The sequence below is a fragment of the Sebastes fasciatus genome, chromosome 14, assembly GCF_043250625.1.
Source record: "Sebastes fasciatus isolate fSebFas1 chromosome 14, fSebFas1.pri, whole genome shotgun sequence".
Classification (NCBI taxonomy): Eukaryota; Metazoa; Chordata; class Actinopteri; order Perciformes; family Sebastidae; genus Sebastes; species Sebastes fasciatus.
The window spans coordinates 3,843,396-3,868,954 of NC_133808.1; the positions used below are offsets into that span (position 1 = coordinate 3,843,396).

Sequence of the window (25,559 nt, forward strand, 5' to 3'; positions counted from 1 at the left end):
GAAAATAGTTCACCAAAATGTGTTTCTGAGAACATTTGAGGCAAGAAATAATCCACGCAGTTGCTGAATCTGTCTTTATTTTGGATCGACAACGTTGATTTTGAAAGATTCTCGAGAGTTTCGAGAGGCGGCGAGTCGCATCGGACGTCCGTGATTTACATGAAGTAGACTAGCCCTCAACTTTATGCAAATAAGGAGCGGGCGTCGTGACGCTCTGTTTCTCGAATCGCGTCGCCACGCTACCAGAATGCATTGCACGCCTGGTGCATTTCATACCGGCGCTAAAGGGTGCCTTGTGCGGCGGTACCGAACGCCGACAGCCACGACAAAGCCTTGGCATAAGCCTAAGCAAACTAAAATTGAAAACTAAAATTACAACTGACTAATAACCAACAAACTAACCAACTAACTTATATAAGTCTCTTTATGTCTCTTTCCTCAGAGTGAAACCGGGAAGTTTGCACACAGAGGTAATCCATATTCCCAACAGTTCCAGCCCCACATTTTCTCTCCCAACACTACTCTCCAATACATTACCTTCAGATGAACCAGTGGACATACGAGTAAGTGTTGGGGATTGAGATTCTGTGAATGTGTATGTTTCTGTTTAAAACCAATTCACAGTTTATGTATGTGATCGTAATGTGTGTCGGATAAGGCATGGGTTAGAAAAGATGATTAGTTTGCATGCAAGAACCTTTTGTCTATGTGGCATAACTTAACACATCCAATATGGCAAAGCCTGTTACCCAAATCCGTGACTACAACAATATCACAACAGTAAACTCAATGAATAACATTAAACCAAATCAATACATGTATATTCACAGAACTTTGCTGTGTTGAGATCCAATTATGCAGTTCGGAGGGAAACTGGTCCAGTCCTGTTTCTGCAGCTTGGTAGCTTGGTGCTAACTTCCTTGCTCTTGTTCCTTGAAGTTAGCTGGTCAAAAGGCAGGCCCTCGCATCATCTGCTTTAGATCAGAGCAGCTTAGGTGAGGAGAGCAGCAGCTCCCCTGACTTCTGCAGCATGGCCAAAAGGGAAAGAGAGCCAAAGGAAAAGAGAAAGAACAAAGGAGAGTCCTTTGGTTTTGTCCTTGGGATAGAATTCACAAGTAGGTGGGAATGAGTCATCATGCTACATTAGCCAATGGTTACTGAGTCCATGGGTCAAGGATCATGTGACAGTGTTCATGTGGTCTCTACCACCATCTTGATGGTGGTTCCCAACATAAGTAATTAGTATTTTTATTTGTCATGTGCTTGTAGTCAAGTGAACTCAATTTTATTTATACAGCCCAATATCACAAATCACAAATTTGCCTCAATGGTTCCTAATTGGTTCATGATTTTGCTTATCTATATTTTTTGTTTTTATAAACATTCAACATAATTTACTGATGTTTTCTTGTCAATGCAGACCTGCAGATATGAGAAAGATGGTTATTCACTCCCTGCTCAGTTAGTATCAGTTCGGCTCCCCTGCAGAGCTGCAACCCCACACGCTAAACTCCACCCCCACATTTGAATGCCTTTGTTCATCTTTTGTGATGTGCACACATTCGATTTCAACAGAGAAAGTGAAAGACTTGGTAATTTTGCTGTTGCTCTTACCTTGCTCCATGTACAATGAAGTAGCTAAAAAGTGCAGTGACTTGAATGGCAACATGGTGGTCTTCTCAACTGATGACTCGAATCATCGACTTTTAGGGGACCGCTTGTTTTGCAGAGAATGGTGTGCATGTTAGACCCCGTGTTTTTCTTGATTTCCTAAAGTGTCTGACCTGCTAATCTGGTTTAAACCTACTTTGCTCTTTAAATGTATTTACAGATGCTTAATGTAGACAAAAACCCATTTTCATGGAATGAGAGAGGGAACATCAGTGGCCAAATAGGTGGTCTATCCCTCACAGGAAAGGATGGCTCCAGTATCCCAGTGGAGAACTTGAGTGAGGATATTAAGGTCAGTGCAGCATCTAAGAACTGTACTCTCCTGTTGAAAGCATGTGTACTGTGGGGACAAATATATTCCTTCTTTTAAGAAATACTTCATCAGAATATACTTTAAGCATCAAAAGTAAAACTATTCATTATGCAAGATGGCCAATTTCAGGATGGAGGAAAAAAAAAAAAATATTGAAATGATGACCCTAGAAAGCACACTCTGTTTATTATAATACATGCTTGTTAAAACATTTTATTAGATTACAAACTGCAGATGGCAAGGAGAAACATTTTACATTTGTTTGCAAATATGCTATTTGGATCTATTTTCTGACATTTTTGGCTGGTCCGAAGATTCTGTTGCCAAGGCCTGTTGGAGAGCAGGTTAACACCTCTGTTTTGGACCTGGGGAACTACAGCACAACGGTCATAGACATTCCTTCAGCCGACACTACGCTGGTGTTAAAGGTAAGATGTTTTAATCTTCAATTCGGAGATGTGTAATCAGCACTTTAAATTTGACACTTTTCTAATTTCACATCAGCTTTGGTCTACTTTGACAGTACGGACAGTTGTATCAAATGTATTTCTAGCAGTCTAAGCACAGCCACTACAATTGCTAACATCATAAACTATTCAACTGTTAATGATTATATTTAGGCTAAAAGTTTATCTTCATGTTTTTTCTTTAATCTTGATCTTGAGCTATTCTACTGCATTCAAATTATAATCGCTGTCTTTGATTTATTGAGAATTTTGCAGCAACTGTGTCGAAATATCTTTCAAAGATGGTGCCTTCGGATGATCTCTTACCCTTCAAACTGTTCCTTGGTTATATGGACTACCCCACTGAAACAAATAATGTAGCGATGACAGAGATGCCTCACCAGGGAAAAACACAAGGTAATAAACTGAGTTGTTCCGATACCGATGCCAGTATCGGAAATGCTCCCGATACTGCCCAAATTCGTGATTGGGTATCGGCGAGTACACCAGCCTATGCACCGATCCGATACCATAATTTATTAATCCAGAAAAAAAGTCCACGTTTAACCAGAAATCAATTATTCGTCGCCACTCCAAAACAGTAGCCTTCACTGTGCTGTCGCCATGGATGTATCATGGCTGCCACTGGCAACTACTGTTATAGAGCAGCGAAGAAGAACTGATTGCAGGTAGTTTGTCATGTGACGATAGCAAACAACAATATTGGGGTGCTAGTGGAGAGTGTAACGGTAACGTTAGTCTAAGCGAGGAAAATGCAGTAGTGTAATAACAATAACTATATATTTTTTTTCATCACGCTGGTATCGGATCGGTACTCGGTATCGGCCAATACTGTAAGTTCAGGTATCGGAATCGGTATCAGGAGAAGGAAAAAATTGTATTTGGAACATCTCTAGTAATAAATAGCTTTGCTTAGTGGTGGAGACAGTATGTTTTTAACTCTAATGCCTTCTAAATTTCATTTTGATAGACTACATTATTTGAGTACTTGTGTGTTTGTCTTATAGAAGAGAGATACACTTGGCTACTTGACCCTAAGGATTTAAAGGGAAACACTGGAGTGCACTATCTTGTAGTGAGGCCCATTGTAGGTCCGGGTATAAAATCCATCAATGCCAGTTTATCAATCACCCCCATCACTGCTGCATGTAAATTTTGGGATGAATCAAAATTGGAGTGGAGGACTTATGGATGCAGGGTAAGTACTGTAATTCAATCTGCCTGTCATGTGTAACATGTTTCCAAAAACTTTAATGACAGTAAATGTTGTTGTCTTCAAAGGTAGGTGTTAATACCACACATTTAGTCACCCAGTGCCTCTGCAACCACCTCACCTTCTTTGGGAGCTCTTTCTTTGTTACTCCCAACCTTGTTGACCCGTCGCGCACCGCTGAGCTGTTTGCGTCTTTTGGTGAGAACCCTGTGGTTGTCTGCTTCGTGGTGTCACTCTTTGGGGCCTATCTCTTGGTCGTTGTGTGGGCACGACGAAAAGACGTTCAAGACACGGCCAAGGTATGGTATATATCTCCAGCAACAGAGTACAATTCCAAAATGCAATCCCACTTGCAAAATTTTTCTTAAAAGAAACATATGATATGTTGTTGACTGATTGGCAGGTGAAGGTGACCGTGCTTGAGGACAACGACCCCATGGACGAGTACCGCTACCTGTTGAGTGTCAGCACTGGGCACCGGAGAGGAGCCTCCACTTCCTCTCAGGTAAATATGTTAATTAGTTCATAGCAAATAGTTAGACGATTAGATTTTGAAGAAAATGCTCTGCTCTTTGAGGGAGCCTGCAAAGAATCTGCACAGCAACAAGGATTCTGCTAAAATAGGTTAACTCTTCAGTATTTGACGTCTGAACTGCAGAACGGTACCAAACACCTATATGGTATAAACCACTGAATAAAACCTGATCAATTGAATTAAAATGAATTTAAATTACGCCATAAACCCCCTTAATTATATCTTTTTAGGACATGGCAGGGGAACAAATTGGAGATCAGCGATTTTGGATTTATTTTTGGTGCAACCAACTACACAGCAACCCTTCAGCATAGCGTTATTACTGTTACTAGTTTATTTAAAGAAGAAGTTTGGAGACATGTTTCAACCTCTTCTCCTTACGTTGTTCCGGTTTACAATGGACACGGGATTGTTTTCCCCCAAAAGGGGGCGTGGTCATACAAGCCTACTCTGGATGATGTATTTACGGTCTGATGTATAGGTTTCCACTGTCATGTGACACAGGCCAGCTCAGGGCTGTTTTGGCAGAAACATTACTTAGAAAACGTTTGGAAGTGATGCAGCCACTCATGTTTTATTTATATAATTTTATTACTGATATTTTTTAAAAGGAATCGATACCTATTGAAGGGCAGATTATAATATTAATTTGTCTGTGCACCACACACACACACACACACACACACACACACACACACACACACACACACACACACACTCCTGAACTTTGCTGATGACATTTCATGCCACTTAATGAAATAATTATTCCTATTTTTTTTTTTTCCCATTCTGCCATTTCTAATTTAATTGCATTAAATAGCCAAATGATTGTGTCATAATATTTGTAGTGAGGGTCTTGCTGATTGCAGCCCTAGCCCCCACCCCACCCCATTACCCTATGTAAATACATGTAAGTTAAAGGTCCCATATTGTAAAAAATAAGATTTTCATATATTTTATATTATAAAGCAGGTTTTAGTGCTATATAAATGCTGTGAAAGTATCAAAATGCTCAATATACAGAGAAATACACAAAACTCGTTTTCAGAAATTGTGCATTTGAAACAAGCCGTTAGGATTTCTGTCTATTTGTGATGTCACAAATCCACAATATTTAGACCATTTCACAGTTTTAAATGTAAACATTCTAAATGTGTCCCAGTTTTTTTTCATTTCCTGTTGCAGTGTATGCAAATGACATCAGCTGACAGGAGATAAACATGGACCCAAACTGTTGATTAGCAACGCAATTCCGTTGCAGTGCACTAAAACGGAGCGTTTCAGACAGAGTGTAATACAGGTATATTCAGACAGACAGTATGAGGAAAATACAGTTTTTTTTTAACATTACAGCATTTAAACATGTTCTATTAGAAACACAAAATACAAGTATGAACCTGAAAATGAGCATGATATGGGACCTTTACGTGGTTGTATTTCTGTTTGGGACTTTTCACTTTTAAAATACAGAGTACTGAACTGTTTTAGGTGGCAATCACTCTGCTGGGTGCAGAAGGAAACAGTGAACCACATCACCTGACGGATTCAAAGAAATGTGTGTTTGAGAGAGGTGCGGTGGATGTGTTCCTGCTAACTACACCTTTCTCCCTGGGAGACCTGCAGGGCATCAGACTGTGGCACAACAACTCAGGGAGCCATCCTGCCTGGTAGGCAAATACAGAAATGTTGTTCAAAAAAATTTAAAAAAGCATCCTCAAAATGTATGTATAAGCCATGGAATTTCTTCCTATCCTGACCTTGCAGATGATTACTTTCTCTTCTCCTCATGTCATTTTCTTTGATGTCTGTTTTGCAAGTCATTTTAGTGTACTTTCTCAAGGTGGACATTTCTGTAGTTTAAAAGTTGTTACAGCCTTTACATTTTCAATAGTTTCCTTTTTTCAGGTATGTAGGCAATGTCATGGTGCAGGATTTACAGACAGAGCAAAAATGGCATTTTCTGTGCAACTCCTGGCTGGCCATAGACATTGGTGATTGTTCTCTCGATAAAGTTGTTCCTGTTTCGACAGAGATGGATTTGAAGAGGTTCAGGTAAGGTTAAAGCATTGAGGTACTGGGCAGCAATATTATACACTCAGACACATTATTGAAGTCTAGAGGCTGAATGTGAAAAGGTAGTGGTTTTATATTTCACATTGTCATCACTTCCTGCTGTTATTTTTCCAGTAACTTGTTCTTTATGAAGACTACAAGGGATTTCAGTGACGGACACCTCTGGTACTCAGTGATCAGTCGACCCCCGAGCAGCACCTTCACTTGTGTTCAGAGAGTTTCCTGCTGTTTTACCCTGCTGCTCTGTACCATGCTGACCAGCATCATGTTTTATGGCATCCCAACAGATCCCTCTGAGCAGACCATGGACCTAGGTAGCCTACAACCCATTTTCGTATCAGTTCAATTTATTGTTAAAAAAACAAACAAAAACATGTATTTGTCTGCTTTATGACCTTTAAAGTTGACGCTTGTTTGCTTTATTCATAGACTGTATATAAAGATGGACGCCATGACAGCTCCCCAAAAGTGAAGCCAAAACATCACGATCGCCCCCCTGGTGGCTGGCTGCAGTATAGGTCATAAATCCCGCCCCCTCCATGTAAGCGGATGGGACATGGTGGCAAACTAAAAATTCAGAATAAAGTACACGTCAAATCAATTTTTTCCAAAGATGGTTCCTGTCATTTTAGGTAGTTCTCATCACGCTGATGTATGTTCAAGTGTTCCTTTTTCTAACAAGTGACAAGCAAACCGCCCCATGAACGACTCTTTTGGTTCTGTATTTTTATAATAGCCTCGCCCTAGCTATGCAGTTCAGAGAATATTACAGATCCCCGGCCAAACTGACAGAAGGTTGGGACTCAGAGAAAAAAATCACAATTATAAATCTGTCTGCTACTTCAGCACCACGGACAGCGCTATGGATTTATCAATATACAGCACAGTTAGGCTGCTGATATTTTTAGTCTGTGCCATAGATTCTAACTTGCACAAACCTCAGTCAGATGAAAGATCAATGAGTCAGGCAAACTAGATTAACATATTCAACTAATATATCAAGGTCTTTGTAGGAACATCTGTATATAAAGATCTTTGTACAGCCTGTGGTTCATACAGTCACCGACGGCACCGGTAACTAGCATAGCAACATTTCCGCTGACAGTAAGGTTAGCCAATGCTGTCGGACCGCCGTTTTTTTTTCCATAGCAGACACGCAGATGGCATTTCTGAGAAACAAATCACGAGTCTGTGTAATAAAACATGCCGTAAATTTGATCGTAAATGTAGTTATAGCGATATTATGGTTAGTTGTTGTGTCTTTCTAGCCAAACAGCCACCGTGGTGCTAACGCAGCAGCTATGGATCTCACGCTCTCAAGCTGCGGCCGTGCTTGGCTCGTGATTGGGTTGGGCGGGTGTGTGGGCGGAACCTCGATACCAGTGCTCCAGTCACCCGATCACTACTGCGCAGACTCTGGCTCCAAGTGACGTCAAAATCTCAAGATGGCAGCTCTCGTATCCGGGATATTTTGGCTTCACTTTTGTACAGTGGGAGGAAGTGGAGACATGTCATCCATCTTCATATAGTCTATGGCTGTACTCCTGTGTTCATAAAACCAACTATTACATGATAACCAATTATATAAGAAGCCCAAAAATTTTATTTTAAGATAAAATACATATTTATGAATTTGTGGGCGACAAAAAAACATCTAAAAATTGATGTGCACATACAGTACAATGTCTTTTATCTCTCTCTCTCTCTCTCTGATTTTTTTCAGGTCACTTTGAGTTTACTTGGCAACAGTTCATGGTTGGAGTTCAGAGTTCCCTCATTATGTTTCCTATGAATATCCTTATTGTTAGCATCTTTAGAAACACTCATCCTCGGGAGACGTCTTGTTGCAAGCGCAAAACAAAAAAAACAGAACAGAATTCTCAATCCCAGACCACCACCACCACCAACATGAATGTCAATGTCACTTTAGACACCGTCATCAAGGTAGGTAGCTATTTGAAGTTTACCCTGATTTATTAAGCGCTGAATTAGCAGCATCCAAATGAAATGAATAACCTTTTTTATGCATTTACATGTTCAAGACAGTGATGAATATGTAAATAGTTCATCTCAAATTCAAATAGTGTATTTTAAAATTGCATTACATGTCATTTTATAAAGAAAAACAACTTTGTATTTGAACATTCTCTCTCTCAGGATATCACAAAAATTGCCCATTCATTGTCTAAGACTGTGAAAAGCAACTTACCATGCACAGAGTCTGAGTTTGGGCCTGGACAACAAGTTGATATCAATGCTGTCCTTTCTGTGGTGGAGGACTTCATCAAACACAACAACAAGACCAGCGACACCGCCCAGCCCAAAACCCAGAGCATTCAGCCTCAGCTCCCAGGTGTGTATACCTGCTGTGGATGGCGGATACTGTACATTTTATACAATCCTGTCCCCTTTTCAAACTAATGTCTGTTCAACTCGCCTGATAGTTTTCACAGATTTCCTCCAGTAGTTCTTTTAAGAAGCTTGATACCCAGGATTTATGTCCACATTCTGGCTTTAAATGCACTTGCTGCTGAATTAAATTCTATCCAGTTCACTTCATCTCATCTCTAGACGGCACTTTTACTATTCCAAAGTATTTCGCCTGTTGAAAAACCTCATTATTTTTCTCTGTTGTTAAAATGAAAGAACATAAATGCAAAGATACATGCTCAACCCATACCTTATTCTTCTATGAAAAGCCATGCACTGGGGCCAGAACGTCAAAGGTGATGCATAATAATAACTTTATTTGTATAGCACATTTCATACAAACATGCAGCCCAAAGTGCTTAACGAAACAAAATCAGATAAAAAACTAAATAGCAGCAACAAGTTAGAGATCAACAAACAAACTAACGAACAAAAACAGTTTTATCACAATACAACAAAACATTAACAATGATACCAGTAAAGTTAACCCAAATTAAAAATATAGCTATTGTAATATCCAATGGGAGGGTGTAAAGACAAGTGAAAAGTATACACTATGCTTTTTTATGAAAACATGAATTAATGCACAGGCATTAAATGCTGCACATTGAGCAGACATTTCAGTTATCTTGTGTAAAATTTGAGAACAACAAAGCCAAAAAAATGATTATATTATCAAATTATATTTCTCAGAACTGAAGTACAAATATTTTTGGCTTCAAATACACACAGAATGTCCCCATTGTTTTTTAGCTTGAGAGAAAGAAAGTGTCTAAAATCCATTGTCCGTTGTAGTGAAACAAGGGACGCATACACTGTCACATACAGTTTGGTAAAGTTTAGTGTGCACCAAGCCAATAGAAAGACACAATCAAAAGTAGAAAAAGGCTTCAACTTGCCTGAAAGTTTCGCCCATATCACAGGGTTATCCCAGAGATTGAAGGGAAATAACTAGGACTGTCAAAGTGAACGCGATGATAACGCGTTAACGCAAAAGCATTTTAACGCCAATAAAACTAATTTCTTTAACACAATCGATATTTTGGAGGTTGTAGCGGGCTCTTTTAGACCTAGAGTGAAGATACTGGCATCATATGAAACTAGAAAAACCTAAAGAATCCATTGGTACCAACCATGTCATACTAGCTTGTCAGGAAGGAGGTTAAATAACGCTCCAAACTTGCGCTAAATTTTGCAGAGGAAAAACCGTCATGGTCATTTTCAAAGGGGTCTCTTAACTTCTCACCTCAAGATATGTGAATGAAAATGGGTTCTCCTTCACAGACATGCCCACTTTATGATAATCACATGCGGTTTGGGGGAAAGTCATAGTCAAGTCAGCACACTGACACAATGACAGCTGTTGTTGCCTGTTGGACTGCAGTTTGTGTTGTGATTTGAGCGTATTTTTTTTATTCTAAATGCAGTACCTGTGAGGGTTTCTGGACAATATTTGTCATTGTTTTGAGTTGTTAATACATTTCCAAAAATAAATATGTACATACATTTGCATAAAGCAGCATATTTGCCCACCCGTTGATAGGGGTATTAAATACTTGACAAATCTCCCTTTACGGTACATTTTGAACAGATAAAAAAATGTGCGATTAATCGCAATAAAATATTTGAATCAATTGACAGCCCTAGAAATAACAGAAAGAACCAACGTTTCTGCTGAGTTCAGAAACTTCAGTCAGAGGCACACTCCCATAAACACGGACTGCCCAAATGGTCCAGCGGTAAAATTTAGGATGCCGCAAACATTTTCTTCACTTTCTGTCTGAACACACCTTTATACGTGCAACAAGTGCATATACATTTTTAACAACAATAGACACCAAAAATAGTATAAACATAGTTCACCGAGTCAGAACTTATGTATGTTTTCAGAGGGCAGTGCTAATGTGCATCCTGGGTCAACAGTGGAGGGGATTCAAAAGAAGAGCAACAAAGCCCAGTATCTATACCGGCAGCTGTGTCACGTTGACAAAGAGCTGAGTCTGCTGGGACCCTGCGGCTTCCCCAGCCCACACAGCTACAGCCGGGCTCTGCAGCAGGTCCAGGGCATGAAGGGCTTTCTTGAAGAACAGCTCTTCATATCCAGCTGTGTCAACCCAGATGAACTCACCCAGAAGAAGTAGAGAAGTCACTCATTATAACGACCACACTGGTGGATTTGCATGCGTTAGCCTTTTATCTACAAACTGTGTATGTTTATACAGTATTTATTTCCAGGATGTGCCAGAGCCTTTAAAGTCACTTGATAGCCTTTAAAGGTCCCATATTGTAAAAAGTGAGAGTTTCAGGTCTTTTATATTATAAAATAGGTTTAAGTGCTATATAAATACTGTTAAACTATCAAAACTCTCAATATACGGAGAAATACAAATAGCCCGTATTCAGAAATTGTGCGTTTGAAACAAGCCGTTAGGGTTTCTGTCCATTTGTGATGTCACAAATATACAATATTTAGACCATTACACGGTTTTAAACATTAACATTCTAAATGTGTCCCAATTTATTTCCTGTTGCAGTTTATGTAAAAAACATCAGCTGACAGGAAGTAAACATGGACCCAAACTGTTGCCTAGCAACGCAATTCCATTGCAATTCCATTGCAATTCCATTGAAATGCACTAAAACGGAGCATTTCAGACAGAGGGTGAATACAGGTATATTCAGGCAGACAGTATGAGGAAAATAAAGTTTGTTTTTTAAACATAACAGCATGTAAACATGTTCTAGTAGAAACACAAAATGCAAGTATGAACCTAAAAATGAGCTTGATATGGGACCTTTAAAATGAAGAATTGATCCCCTTTATGTTTGTTTCATGTCTATTTTGTTTTTATTATTCTATCAGTCATTTATCACACAGGATAATGCAGTTGATAATGGCGACCACTTTTTGGATGTGTTTTCAAGGACGCTCTGGCTTCCAAGATAAGAAAGTAGCTTCTGAGAAGCAGCGTGTTTACATGTTATGAATAAAATGGTCCCTGCCCACAGAGCCCTAATACCATTTGATTTAATGCAACTTCGTCAGGAGTCTTTAAATTGTCGTTTGTAACACATTTTTCAAATCACCGCAAATTTGTCCTCTTTGTGTGTTGAAATGAATGGAATCCAAATGCAGATTGGGCAGCAGGTTTGGTCATTTTAAAATAATAGTTCAACATTTTGGGAAATAGGCTTATTCAATTTCTTGGCAAGAGTTAAATGAGAAGATCAATACCACTCTGATGTCTTTATGCTAAATATGAAGCTATGGTTAGCTTAGCTTAACATAATGACTGGACACAGGGGAAAACAACTAGCCCGGCTCTGTCCAAAGTTTGAAAAATTTTCCAACCGACTAGGGCTGACAAAGTCAACGCGATAAAGCATTAACGCAACTTGAGATTTCTAAAAAATGTGTGATTTATTTGTGATTAACCACAATTAACTGTGGACAATCATGCGATTAATCGCGATCAAATATTTTAATCGATTGACAGCCTCTACTGTATCTTCTTTTTTTAATCCGTTTCCAGTCTTATGCTAAACTGAGCTAACCAGCTGTGGCTTTATATTGAGCATACAAACATGGGAGTGGTATGGATTTTCTCATTTAAGTGGCAGCAAGAAACTGAAGGAGCCTGTTTCCCAAAGTGTTGAACTATTCATTAAAGAATACACAGTCTGTGAGTAATGGGCTAAAACTGACAAAACCGCAATGTGGTATAATATTTTTAAGATGTATTTTATTGTTTCAGTTACTCAAGCGAAATGTAGTAATAACACTTCAAAAGAGAGCTGTGTTTGAGTATATTCACTGCTCTCACTTGCAGGTTGAGCCCTGCTGACAGCACCGATGGTGATGGTAGTCAGAAGAAAAGGGCGTGCTGTCACGGAGGGCTACCCTGGTGGTTTATTTTTGTCAGCTGGCTGCTAGTGATCGCAAGCAGTTTTGTGGCGGGATATTTCACAATGCTTTACGGGTTGAAATTTGGGAAGGAACGCTCCGTGAGCTGGTTGGTGTCCATGATAGTCTCCTTTTTCCAGAGTGTCCTCATCATTCAGCCATTGAAGGTGAGAAGAAGCTGTCTGTCCCCCCTCTAGCTCAGTATTTCCAATACAATTCATTCTTTGTATTTTTTTAAACTTTCCTACAGAGATTATTCTTTATGAGCACATGCTAAATATTCACTTCAGGAAAAAAACACGAAAAAGAAACATCTGTATTCACTTATATCCCTGCCTTTCACCACAGGTGCTGTGTCTCGCAGTCTTCTTTGCACTTGTAATAAAGAAAGTCGATGAGGAAGATTTTCAAAATGTGTCGTTTGAAGGAAATGACAGAAATCTAGGTAAAAGATAAAAACTCCTTAAATAAACTTTCTTGGTCTCAAATTTTGACTTGTTCATATCAGAAATGTTCAGGTTTTACAACAAACAAACATACAAATAACTCTTCACCAACAGGTGCTTGTAAGGACCAACAAATGGCCAGACGGGATGGCAGTCTCTATGAGCCTCCTCCTCCCGCAGACATTGAGAAGATGAGAAGGAAAAAGATGATGGAACAAAAAGCCTTTGCCCTCCTCAAGGAGATTTTTAGTAAGTAGATACACTGTTCTATGGCCACAAATCAAAGTATATGAATGTTAATGCAGTGCAATTAAATAGTAGTTGTCACTCACGGCCCACAGTGTACGATTTAAAGAAAACAGAATCTATTCACTATTTTAACTCTCCCATCCATCCATCCATTATCTGTAACCGCTTATACCATTCGGGGTCGCAGGCAGGGGCTGGAGCTGATCCCAACTGACGAAGGCGGGGTACACCCTGGACATGTCTCCAGACTATCACAGAACTCTCCCATTATAACTCTATCTATTGATCGGTTGCGATCCGTGATGGAGGCACAAGAATATTAAAAAAACAACACGTGTCCAGTGTTTAAAACCTGTGGGCTCCATAGGTAGACATAAACCTAACCAATCGTTTCACAACGTTAACCACGTGTCATTGTGCGTTTCTGCAAGCGTGATACGAGGCTGAAACATATTTACGAAACATATTTTTGCTTCCGAAACGTTGACGTTGGAGAACTCTAATGTGCCCTTTTGTTGCAGCCTACATGGGGTTCATGTGGATGTTGCTGCTGGTGGCGTACGGCCAGAGAGATCCCAATGCTTTTTTCCTGAACCGGCACATCCGAGGTAGCTTCGGCGGAGGGATCTCACACAGCATGAGTCTTGGAGATGTGTTCACGTGGGCCAAAACAACGCTGCTAAGTAACCTTTTTAACAAGGATTATCCAGGTAAAAACGATCCCTCATGCAGAGGAGAAAGAAGTGATCAGGCCCTGTTTGTTTTAATCTTAGCAACCAGAGCTGCAAAGAAATGTTTGTGGTTTTAGCAGTGTTTTTCTGAATTCTTATATTACACATGCAGATATTTTACAATTTGCACTGCCTCATGTCAAAGCAGCTTTTTCTGTTTGTTTTTTTGGGCTTTTTTATAAGATAGAGGTCGTCTTGTGCCAAAATTGTGTTGGTGTAAAAGCTGTTTAAAACCTTGGCTGTTGTCCAGAAAAGCAGACTTCTCACTCTCATGCTATGGAGTTAAACATCAATCAACTCCACAGCTGGGGAGCAGGATGCTTCCTGTATCTCATTTCTTATTGTATGTATCTTTTCTGTAGTAAGTACCATTTTAGGGTTAGGGTTGGATCAGACAGTTGGATTCAGTAAAGTCCTTCAGGTAGGTTAATGCCAGAGGGAGCAATTAACAGGTGCCAGGAAGATGATTCTGGTGATCCCACATTCTCACGAGTCTTTAAAGATATTACAACATTTACTTTATGTGCATCCAGACATAATTAATTCACACTGAAAATAAATCAGTTGGTTAACAGTACCAAATGGGTAGAAAACCACCAAAGGCAACGAGTTGTTATGATGCAGTGTTAGTGTTTATTACTGTTGGGTTATGGTAGGTTTGTGAATGGTTACAATCCAATCTGGCTCTTTTTGAAATTATACATCACGATTTGTTACTGATTGTTAACACTATGTGTATCCTTTGCAGTTTTGAATGCTAAAACCACGCAGACACTGTATGGATTAAGCCTGATTTTAACCCCCGAAATTGGTCGGCCCCGACTAATTTTATAATCGGGCCAAATTTTTGCCAGATCTGTTGTCGTTTGACGTGCAGTTTGATAGCGTGCCTGAACAATTAAAGATCTGGTTTTCGGACAATCGGTTGGATTTCTGGCATGGCAGACATTTTGGTTTGCTGTCTTGCAGTTTGAGCAGCATCAGTTTTCCTCACGGCTGTAGTGACTGTAGTTAGCTACTTTTAATATTACTGGAGTCCTATTTTACATGTGGTGGCTGAACAGTACACCATATTGTCTGCATCTTCCAGCTACCTATGGCTCCATATTTTCCTAATTTTCTTCTTACTTTTTTGTTCATATTGAGTTGCACAAAGTAGCGCTGCCTTTCTCTGTTTTTGTCAACATTATATAGGATGTGTTGTCTTGTTTGAATTAACTTTATTGGAAAAACAACCAGGGGTTCCATGTTTACATCTAGGCCGGTCAATTGATCCATACAGGATTCTGACCATGCAGAAAGGCTGATTAAAACATGTAGTATAAGTTAATAAAGTTAACATACAGGATTAATAAAAACGCAGTGTCTGTCCAGTTTAATATATGCACATCAGTTTGTACAACTAATGATACATTTGTGACAGTTTTAAGGCAAAACCTGAGCCTGTTCGTCATAACCATATTTTAGTTTGGCTAAATAACCCAACTGTAATATAAAAATACTAACACCGGGTCAGAACATTGGTCAGGCCATTGGTATTGAGTGAAGTTAGCCCAATATTACACAAACTGACCCAAACTGTTCTGTTTCAGGATTCATCACAGATGGAAACTCCAAGCTAGTGGGTAATGCCCGTCTTCGTCAATTGAGAGTGCAGAAGAACTCCTGTCAGATTGCGGGCTCCATGCTCCAGTTTGTACCAGACTGTCACGCTCAATATTCATGGGAGATGGAGGACATGGGCTCCTATGACCCTGGCTGGAACCACTCCTCTGCGAGGGATAATATCTCTACGAGCACCACCAGCCCGTGGACGTACCAGACACAGGCTCAGCTCAGGGCTTATCCTGTCTGGGGCCAAATGGTGCTCTACAGGGGAGGTGGCTTTGTAGCGGCGCTTGGCCCGGATTCACAAAATGCCAGCAGGTACAGACCATAGACTGTATATAAAGATGGACGGCTGGCTGCACTATAGGTCATAAAGCCCGCCTGCTCCATGTTAGTGGAAGGGACATGGGCCAAACTAAAAAGTCAAAGTTAGGGATATTAATAATTAACCATTTAACCGTTAACCGACGTTAAGAACTTTAACCGATTAACGCTAGCGGTTAAAATGGTTAAAAGACATTTGAATAATTAATTCAAAAGCTGAGCAAAACTCAGAGGAGCCGCTCGTATCTTTAAGGAGAAAAGCTGGTCCACCTTAAGAGGCGGAGCCGGAGTTGCAAGATACAGGAAGTTGGCACTAATCTTGTCGGTTAATGGTTAATAATTGGTTAACAAGGTTCGGTTATCGGTTAAGATTTTTTTTCAAAATTAGCATCCCTAGTCAAAGTACATGTCCGACCAAAGATTCTTTCTGTCACACTTATGTATGTTCAAGTGTTCAAGTTGGATTTTAATGAATTATTTGATGCTATAAAAAAGGGTTGTGAGACGTCATGATTGGTGGCTGTGAGTCTCTCACTGACAAGCTGCGGACGTGCTCGGCTCGCAATCGGTTCGGGTGGGTGACCTCGATACCGCGGCTCCACTGCCCGATCGCTACCGCGCAGACTCTGGCTCCAATTGACTTCAAAATCTCATGATGACAGCTCCCGTATCCGGGATTTTGACTTCACTTCTGTACAGCGGGAGGAAGTAGAGAGGCGTCGCCCATCTTTATATACAGCCTATAGTAGGCCTACGTACATTTGCAAAATGCAATGCAATACGAGAACCAAAGATAAACTTTTTTTTTTTTTTTACTGGACTGTGAGTTTAAATTATTCTCAGTAGATTCAGTGACCCTCAGATTGACCAATCAATATATTAGCATTGAAACTAGATGGAGATGTAAAAAGGAGGCCTTCAGTAATCATATTCTTGTGTACTTGTGTAATCTACAGCACCCTTGAGTACCTGTTCAGGAACACGTGGCTGGATACGTACACAAGGGCGATCTTTGCAGAGTTCACTGTTTATAATGCTAACGTGAACCTCTTCTGCATCGTCACCCTCTTGCTGGAGACTACAGCCATAGGTAAGGTTGAGTGTTTCCTTCGAAAGGCATAAACATTATGTATTGCATTCACTGTGTTATTTGGCAAAGATACAGGATATAATGCAGCTCCACTAAAGAGGATTTTCAGGAGGATGTATAACACTATTGTCACTGTCATATTTTTGTTGCCTCTTACAATTTGGCTGTAATTTCAGTCTGCGATTTTATTCACTTCTCCCACCTTCACATCGATATACAATACACTATATGAATGAGATCATGCTAGCCTGCATGTGTTTAAACAAATATTTCCTGTTGATTTTATAGGAGCATTTCATCTCCACAGTCAGCTGCAGAGTGTTCGTCTTTACCAATCGACTGGTGGTCTTCACATCTTCGTTATGGCTGCTGAGATCATATACCTGCTTTTCATCTTCTATTACATGTTCCTGCAGGTATAACACACTAACATGACTACTACAAAAGGTGCATACAGCCCCATTAATTTGCTTGGTTCTTTGTTATCCATGTGATGCATGTTAGCTGCTGTGATGCAAAACAAATTTCAGACCTGTCTGACAATAAAGTATTATCGTATCGTTATCGTATCGTAGACAATTGATTTTATATATTTAATAAGGCAGGCAAGGATTTCTATATCCAATGAGGGACTTGAGACTGCTATTGTAATGCAGGGATTCACAAATAACCTCTTAATAAACACGGTTTTATGGGTGTTTTGGTTTCAGTAACACATGCACAGAATTGATAACCTGAACACAGAACCATCTGAGAAGCCATCACTGGAAACTGTTTGGCAAAGGGAAGGTATTTTCCAAAACAAAATACCTGGCAGGTGATTGGATGAACCATCTGTCAATCAATCTCTTGCCGAAGCCAGTCGGGAGAAGAGCAAAAACACCTTTTCCATCAGAGAAAAAAAGCTTCCAGAGCGGTTCTTTGCTCTTCTTTTAATGAAGAAAAACTCTTAAATTCTGTGCTAACCTATGCTAATGCAGCATCTAGGCTAACCACATTGTTGTTTTGAACAAACAGTGGCCTCTCCGCGTCACGGCACACACACCTAAACCACGGCCGTGGCTGCCAGTAACTCCTCACAGGACGCTGATCAGTCGGTCAGAAAACGCATAACTCGAAACCTAATAAGATGGATTTTTGTGTGATCTTGTGATCTCGGGATTATCTCCTGATCTTGTGATATTGCGAGCTGCCGTGCAAAGTAAAAGAAATGACTGCATTTGATAAAAATGTAATACGGGGAATTTCTTCTTTTTTTTACGTTTCCACACACTTTTGAAGTACACATGGAAGCATTGAGATCAAAAGTCTCATAAGGAGACACTCAGAAGTACTGCATATTAAATCAGATTGCACATTGCAGAAAATGTTAAGCGTCTACGAACCAACCCCTTGACAATGTAAAGTGACGTACAAACAAGTAGAAAACATAAGAAGTTTTTACATTTATTTAGGTTACATGAATACTAAATATGTTAAGGGACCAAGGTAAAAACATCTGCACCATCTACACATCTAACAGAATGTGTATATCAAAAAATATAGTTCACAAGTACATTATTTAAAGGGGACATATCATGCTCATATTCAGGTTCATACTTGTATTTTGGGTTTCTACTAGAACATGTTTACATGCTTTAATGTTCAAACAACTCATTATTTTTCTTATACCGTCTGTCTGAATATACCTGTATTTACCCTCTATCAGAAACACTCAGTTTTAGCGCATTTCAACAGAATGGCAACATAATTGCATTGCTAGGAAACAGCTTGGGTCCATGTTTACTTCCTGTCAGCCGATGTCATTCACATACACTGCAACAGGAAATAAACTGGGACACATTTAGAATGTTTACGTTTAAAACTGTGAAATTGTCTAAATATTGTAGATTTGTGACATCACAAATGTACAGAAATCCTGACGGCTTGTTTCAAACGCACAGTTTCTGAATATGGGCTGTGTGTATTTATCTGTGGATTGAGCGTTTTGATACTGTCACAGTATTTATATATCACTTAAACCTGCTTTATAATATAAAATACATGAAAATGTCACTTTTTACAATATGGGAGCTTTAACATACTTGTGCTGATATACAAAAAGTGAGTTTTTAGTGGATGTTTTTTTTTTTTTTGCACACAAACTGGCTCCTGTTAAATATGACAATCCTCCCTCTTTTCTTTTCCTGGCAGGGCAAATTAATGAAGCAGCAGCGGTGGGCTTACTTCAGGAACAAGTGGAACCTTCTTGAGCTGACTATCATCTTACTGAGCTGGAGTGCCGTGGCTGTCTTCATCAAGAGGACCCTGCTTGGAAACCGCGATATGAGCTACTATCAAAACCATAAAGACCAGTGAGACTAACATATACTGTGCCAAACCTTAGATTTGTAGCAAATATGATTTACAAAAGTTATTTTTATAAAATGGTCGCTATATCCTGACAGTAGTGCATGAAACAGAAAACCTGAAAAAAATCATGTGCCTCTGTGTCCTCCGGTGCTCCTAACGGCATCTGCAAGATTTCACAGACCGAAGGAAATCAAGCAGCAAGAGCTGATCTGAGGTCTGCTGTCCAGCAACTGTCTATGAGAGCCGGCTGTCAATCACTCGCGAACTCCGACCAAACGGTCAAACTAGGCAGCGCTGATCAAATATGAATCAATATGGAATCAAACCAAATTTGATAATGCACATCCTTGGGTCCCCAGCAATGCACTCACCAAGTGTGAAGTAGATAAGATGAGTGGTCCTGGAGATATATGAAGGACATACCGATATGTTGTGTATTCGTTTGCTCTAAACTCTCCTGTAATCATCACACCATCTTACAGTGTTCTAGTACTCTTTTCTCTTATTTGTGATAGCTCACATCTTTGCTGTGTATGCAGATTTGCCAGTTTTTACGAGACAGCCGCAGCAGACTCAGTGCTCCAGTATCTGATCGCCTTCCTGGTCCTGCTCGCCACCTTTAAACTGTGGCACCTGCTCAGACTGAACCCCAAGATGAACATGATCACTGCTGCGCTGCAGCGGGCCTGGACCGACATATCCGGTTTCCTCGTGGTCATTGTGATCATGTTCGTGGCGTATTCCACTGCGGTGAGTAGCCTATCTTGCCACCATTACCAAGACCTTCCCTTTTTTTTTACAAAGATCAGGGTCCTTCTGGCTCTTATTCAATACACTCTGTTTTGATTGTATTCTGTTATAGTAATGCCAATTTATCGTATAAAATGTTTTCAGAAACATATCTTAGTGTTCCTTTTTAGCTGTAAAAAGTGAGAAAGTTTGTGACCCGGCAGCCATGTTGAGATCAGTTGAGGAAATATCAAGTACCGCCCATCAGCCAGAGCAAACTAGATTTTTTAAAGCCTGAAAACAGAGCTATGAGGAGGTGCAGAACACAGAACACTCACAGAACACTTGAATAACAATATGCTGAAATGTTATCATGGAAATTTTGTCCAATGGTGCCAAACATATTCTGCCTACTGCTGCTTTAAGGCACTTTTTAAAAAAAGTGAGAGAAGTGTAAAATAAAACTTTAAATTAAATAAAAAAATACGTTTAAATTTTCCCCCGCTATTAGGAGAGGGTATCCGAAAAAAAGAAAAAATTGTCAGAACAATGTGCATGTGTATTGGGTTTATTGTGTGAGGTTGTCTTTAATATATTCACAAATTTGAATCTTCTAATTTACAGAACATTTTCTCTGTGGTTAAGTCCATTATCTCCAAAATGATCTGTTTAACATTACAGCAAAACTGAAGGCCAGATAGACAGGATGGACTTTAGTTGTACCTCTGCTGATAAAGGTCAATCTCTTTCTAGTGCAACGTGATTTATGGCTGGAAGGTGTCCTCATATAAAACTTTGACGGATGCTCTCCTGACCATCATCAGTTTGCAGATAGGCATCTTTAACTATGACGAGGTACGTGAGCTCTGCCTTTACTCACAGATTTGCTATGTAAAAAAATACTTATATATGACATTTTCTGGAGTAATAATAAGGGCACACTGCCGATTCTCTCACCAATATCAATGTGCATGAATAAGGATTTTTTTCCTCATCAGCTCAAACTGACATTGCTGTCTCACTGATGCACCATTTTTCAGGTCTTGGACTCTAACCCCGTGCTGGGTGGATTACTCTTTGGTTCCTGTGTTGTGTTCATGACGTTCGTGGTGCTCAATCTCCTCCTCTCAGTGATCCTCGTGGCATTCAACCAGGAGCAAATATATCACAAGGTAGCATGAAAAATTCTAATCCTTTTCTTTAAATTGTTTTGATACAGATCATACAGTATAGTGAACAAACTGTATGTTCTGGGTAATACGCCAAAGCTTTTTGACAAATATGCCAGTTAGGGTTTTTTCCCAAGAACCCTATCTGCATGATAAATATCAGGGTTGATCAAATCATTTTAATTCTAGTAACATTTACTTATTATACCCCCGTTACGACGTAGTCGGGGGTATATAGTGATCCGTTTGTCCGTCCGTCCTTCCGTCTGTTCACGTGTCACGCTTTCGTTTCCGGAGCAGAACTCAGAAACTATTTAACTTAGGAACTTCAAATTTGGTTTGATGGTTGACAGTGTGGTCTAGTTGTGCCTTTTGGGGGTTAGAAGAAGAACATTTCCAAGTTCCAAAGGGGCAAAACCTTTGGCCCTACTTTAGTAGGGGTCAAGCAGTGAGCGGGGGTGTGTGTGAGCCATGCTCACTTTTGCCTTGTATTTAAGCAAGAGCTCTCAGTTTACAGTGTACCCTGAAAGCAACTAGAAAAGAACCTTGTGTCTTGTTGAAAGTGTCTGGTGTGCACTAGAAACTAAAATATTTCATGCATAATGATGTTTTTGAGCACAGGACTAAAAAAATTCCTTCAGCAGAAAAAACTTCAGCTTTCAGCAAAGAAGTTAAAGCGACAAATACTATATCCATCAGGAGGGTGTCCAAATCGGAGCTAAAAGGAGAATGAATATTGGACTTACATTCATCAGAAACATGACTCAACTGTTTGTTATAGCAACTCTAAAAGGGGATGATCTGTCAGTGTTATGCTCACAGCTTTGTTCGCTGCTACTTAGTGGCCAAAAACAATAATTATTAATAGTTAATAGTTAGGGCTGTCAACGTTAAAGTGATAATACCGCGTTAACGCAACTTCGTTTTAACGCCACTAATTTCTTTCGGGGCTCAGTTTTAAAGCTAGAGTGAAGATGCTGGTATCATATGAAACTAGAAAACCTAAAGAATCCAATTCAACCCTTTCATACTAGCTCCTTGCGAAGAAGTTAAAATAACACCCCAAACCGCCCCCCAATCTGACAGGAGTTCTTCTGCACTCTCAATTGACGAAGACGGGCATTACCCACTAGCTCGGAGTTTCCATCTGTGATGAATCCTGAAACAGAACAGTTTTGATTTGTCAAAAGCACGTGGTATGTCCTTAGAGTGAGTAGTTTCAAGAGCATCTCTTCAATCACTCTAAAAATGATCTTGTCATCTCTCCCCTCTTACCCAGCCCTCAGACGAGGAGGAGATTGTCGACTTGATGCTGAAGAAAATCTGCAGTCTTTTTGGGATCAGATATAAAAATACAAAAGACCCCCCGGGGCCCGATGTCAACGGGGGCGGTGGCTTGACCCTTAATAACAGCAGAAATATCCTTAACAATTCCTCAATTGATGGAAACATTTTTCAGACATCTGACAACTCAGTGAACACCTAGGACAGAGGTCAGAAAATCTGCGGCTCCGGAGCCACATGCGGCTCTCTAGCCCCTCTCCAGTGGCTCCCTGTGGATTTTTTTTCATTTATCATTGTTGAAGGTCTAATGTACGATGGTACGACGGAGTATTAGGGCCACATAGGAGGGAAAAAAATAAATCTGAGATTTCGAGAATAAAGTCATAATATTAACAGAATAAAGTCATAATATTACCAGAACATAGTCATAATATTACCAGAATATAGTCATAATATTAACAGAATATAGTCATAATATTAACAGAATATAGTCATAGGTTTACAAGAAAAAAAGTCGTTAAATTATGAGAATAAAGTCACAATATTATGAAGAAGTAATTTAACGTCCTATTTTCTTTTTTTCTCATAAAGTTATGACTTTATTCTCGTAATTATTCAACTTTTTTTCTCGTAAAGTTATGACTTTATTCCCTTAATATGGCCCTAATACTCCGTAGTACATTTGCACTTTGGCCCTCACTGCATTAGACTTATATACTATATACTTAGACTATAAACTGTGTTATCTTCATCACAAAGATCAAATGTTTTGTGGCTCCAGACAGATTTTTTTTTTTGTGCCTAAAATGGCTCTTTCGATAGTAAAGGTTGCTGACCCATGACCTAGGTGCACAGCTTTATTTTGTTTTATTTCATATTAGCGTGCACTAATATCCACATGCTCATTTTGTTCTTGTTTGTTATCCTTTGCTTGTTCCCTATCTGGGAGTTAAGAGCTTGCTGTGCTGCTTTGTGTATATGGTGTGATAAATAATTATCCCATACAGAATCATACTGCACATGTTTATTTAGAAAGTTCATTTCATTCACAGCAAAGTTTTACCTTACACGCATATAGAGAAAGTTACACACATACAGTCAATTTCCTGAACTTTTCAGTACAAAAAAAAACTCTTTACACAATAATCACTATACCTACAAGCATCTGGAAATTGGTTTGCTGTATACTTATTTCATAAACTCCAAAATAAAACTTAAAAATCAATATGAATTGAAAACATAGACTCCAAACGTCCAAACGAGCCCCGCCCCTGCCTGTCAACAACATATATTTTTTTATATTTGTTTTAATTTTTCAAAAATTACAGTTAAGGGGCGCTGCTGTAGCTCACCTGGTAGGGCAGGCGTCCCAGGTACCAAGACTGAGTCCTTACTGCAGCAGCCTGGGGTTCAACTCCGACCTCTGGCCCTTTGCTCAATGTCATCCCCTCTCTCTCCCCCTTTCAATACTACTCTGTCTCTATCAATAAAAGCTCAAAAAAATAATATTTAAAAGAATTTTACAATTACACAGGGTGATATTGTCTGTATTTTCACAGCCAACATTGGTGTAAAAATAAAACAAATATTTAAACGAATCTTATCTGGTTTTCTTTGTTATATACGTAAGAGACTTTAGTCCAAAAGACATGTTGTTGAGGGATGTTACGGCCTTTCAAACAAAGGAAGGCTCTGGAGAGACCGAAGCATATGAAAGGACGCCAAGAGACAGTTATGTGAAAATAATACCATCAATTTATTTTAAATCAGTACAAAACAATAACTATATCAAAAATGTAACTGAGCAAACAAATGGTTGGAGATCCCGGTTAAATGAACAAAAGAAGGAGAAGATGATGTCATTCACATCCACTGCAACAGGAAATAAACTGGGACCCATTTAGAATGCTTATGTTTAAAACTTTGAAAACGGTCTAAATATTGTAGATTTGTGACATCACAAATGGACAGAAATCCTGACGGCTTGTTTCAAAAGCTCAGTTTGTGAATACGGGCTGTGTGTATTTCTCTGCGGATTAAGCGTTTTGATACTTTGAAAGTATTTATATAGAACTTAAACCTGCTTTGTAATATAAAAGACTTGAAAATTTCACTTTTTACAATACGGTCCCTTTAATGTGTTTAGTCAATTAAAGAGTACCATGGTTATATGGCTCACGCTGTTACCTGTACAGTGTTTTTTTTGTTTTTTTTGTTTTTTTTCAGTCGTGGCTGTTTTGGCAACACCCCTGGTTACCTTGGTAACAGTAAATGTGATTTAATACTACAGCAAATGGTCTTTGAGCAGCTACTTTGTCAGAAATAGAGCAAAAGAGACCTTTGGGCAATCCTTCCAGTATAACCGGATGAACACATTTTGACTAGACGTTCTGGTAGTATCTCTCAGATGCAAATAATCTGTAAACAGGACAGCTCCTGATGCTTAAGACCCCAATAAAACCAGTTTGCCTGCATAACCCGCAGTGTCTCTCATAGTAATAAGCATGCCTTTGCAGGCTTAAACTATATATTTTTCCCAAAGTAAGCACTAGATGGCAGTCTAATACAAGCACTGAAGGATAACGTTTCAAAGTAGTCATCCAAGGACATAATACAGTGTGAGTGCACCTGTTTTTAAAGACAAGTTTCTTCTGACTGTTGTTACAGGCGCTGTATGTGTTCCCTGTGCTGTCGTCCCTTTTCCCTCTCAAGTAACTCTGCCCAGGTGTGCTGCATTGCTCAACGAGTTTGGGAAGAAAGTGCTTAAAAGCTCTTGTGGCAGCAGCAGAAAGGGGGAGGCCTCTGGTGTGGGGAAAGCACCAGCCTATGATTTTGTATTGTCTTGTTTGTATTTCTTTGTTAGTAAATCCTATGGATTTGAGTGTTTTAAAGGTGTCGTCTGTGGTTGATTTGGGTCAGTGTTGGAGTGTTGTTCGCTCCCAATAGGGCTGCCAAAGGGTGGAGCGTAATA

The 25,559-nt window shown here is 39.5% G+C and overlaps 1 protein-coding gene across 1 annotated transcript in view; it reads left to right on the forward strand.

Moving 5' to 3' along the window:
- LOC141782019 (polycystin-1-like protein 2) overlaps positions 1–22,981 on the forward strand; it is a 56,836-nt gene extending 33,855 nt beyond the window's left edge. Inside the window, exons 13-37 of the mRNA XM_074658036.1 lie at positions 443–563; positions 1,832–1,963; positions 2,299–2,412; positions 2,733–2,847; positions 3,459–3,649; positions 3,733–3,963; positions 4,068–4,169; positions 5,688–5,866; positions 6,105–6,251; positions 6,387–6,586; positions 7,996–8,216; positions 8,430–8,625; positions 10,593–10,839; positions 12,533–12,773; positions 12,955–13,051; positions 13,167–13,301; positions 13,823–14,011; positions 15,625–15,958; positions 16,921–17,054; positions 17,343–17,470; positions 19,248–19,408; positions 19,946–20,156; positions 20,889–20,990; positions 21,176–21,307; positions 22,584–22,981. Coding sequence (XP_074514137.1) covers positions 443–563; positions 1,832–1,963; positions 2,299–2,412; positions 2,733–2,847; positions 3,459–3,649; positions 3,733–3,963; positions 4,068–4,169; positions 5,688–5,866; positions 6,105–6,251; positions 6,387–6,586; positions 7,996–8,216; positions 8,430–8,625; positions 10,593–10,839; positions 12,533–12,773; positions 12,955–13,051; positions 13,167–13,301; positions 13,823–14,011; positions 15,625–15,958; positions 16,921–17,054; positions 17,343–17,470; positions 19,248–19,408; positions 19,946–20,156; positions 20,889–20,990; positions 21,176–21,307; positions 22,584–22,790 — 4,267 coding nt within the window. The 3' untranslated portion in view covers positions 22,791–22,981. The remainder of the gene's footprint in view (positions 1–442; positions 564–1,831; positions 1,964–2,298; positions 2,413–2,732; positions 2,848–3,458; positions 3,650–3,732; positions 3,964–4,067; positions 4,170–5,687; positions 5,867–6,104; positions 6,252–6,386; positions 6,587–7,995; positions 8,217–8,429; positions 8,626–10,592; positions 10,840–12,532; positions 12,774–12,954; positions 13,052–13,166; positions 13,302–13,822; positions 14,012–15,624; positions 15,959–16,920; positions 17,055–17,342; positions 17,471–19,247; positions 19,409–19,945; positions 20,157–20,888; positions 20,991–21,175; positions 21,308–22,583) is intronic.
- Positions 22,982–25,559: the final 2,578 nt, after the last annotated feature.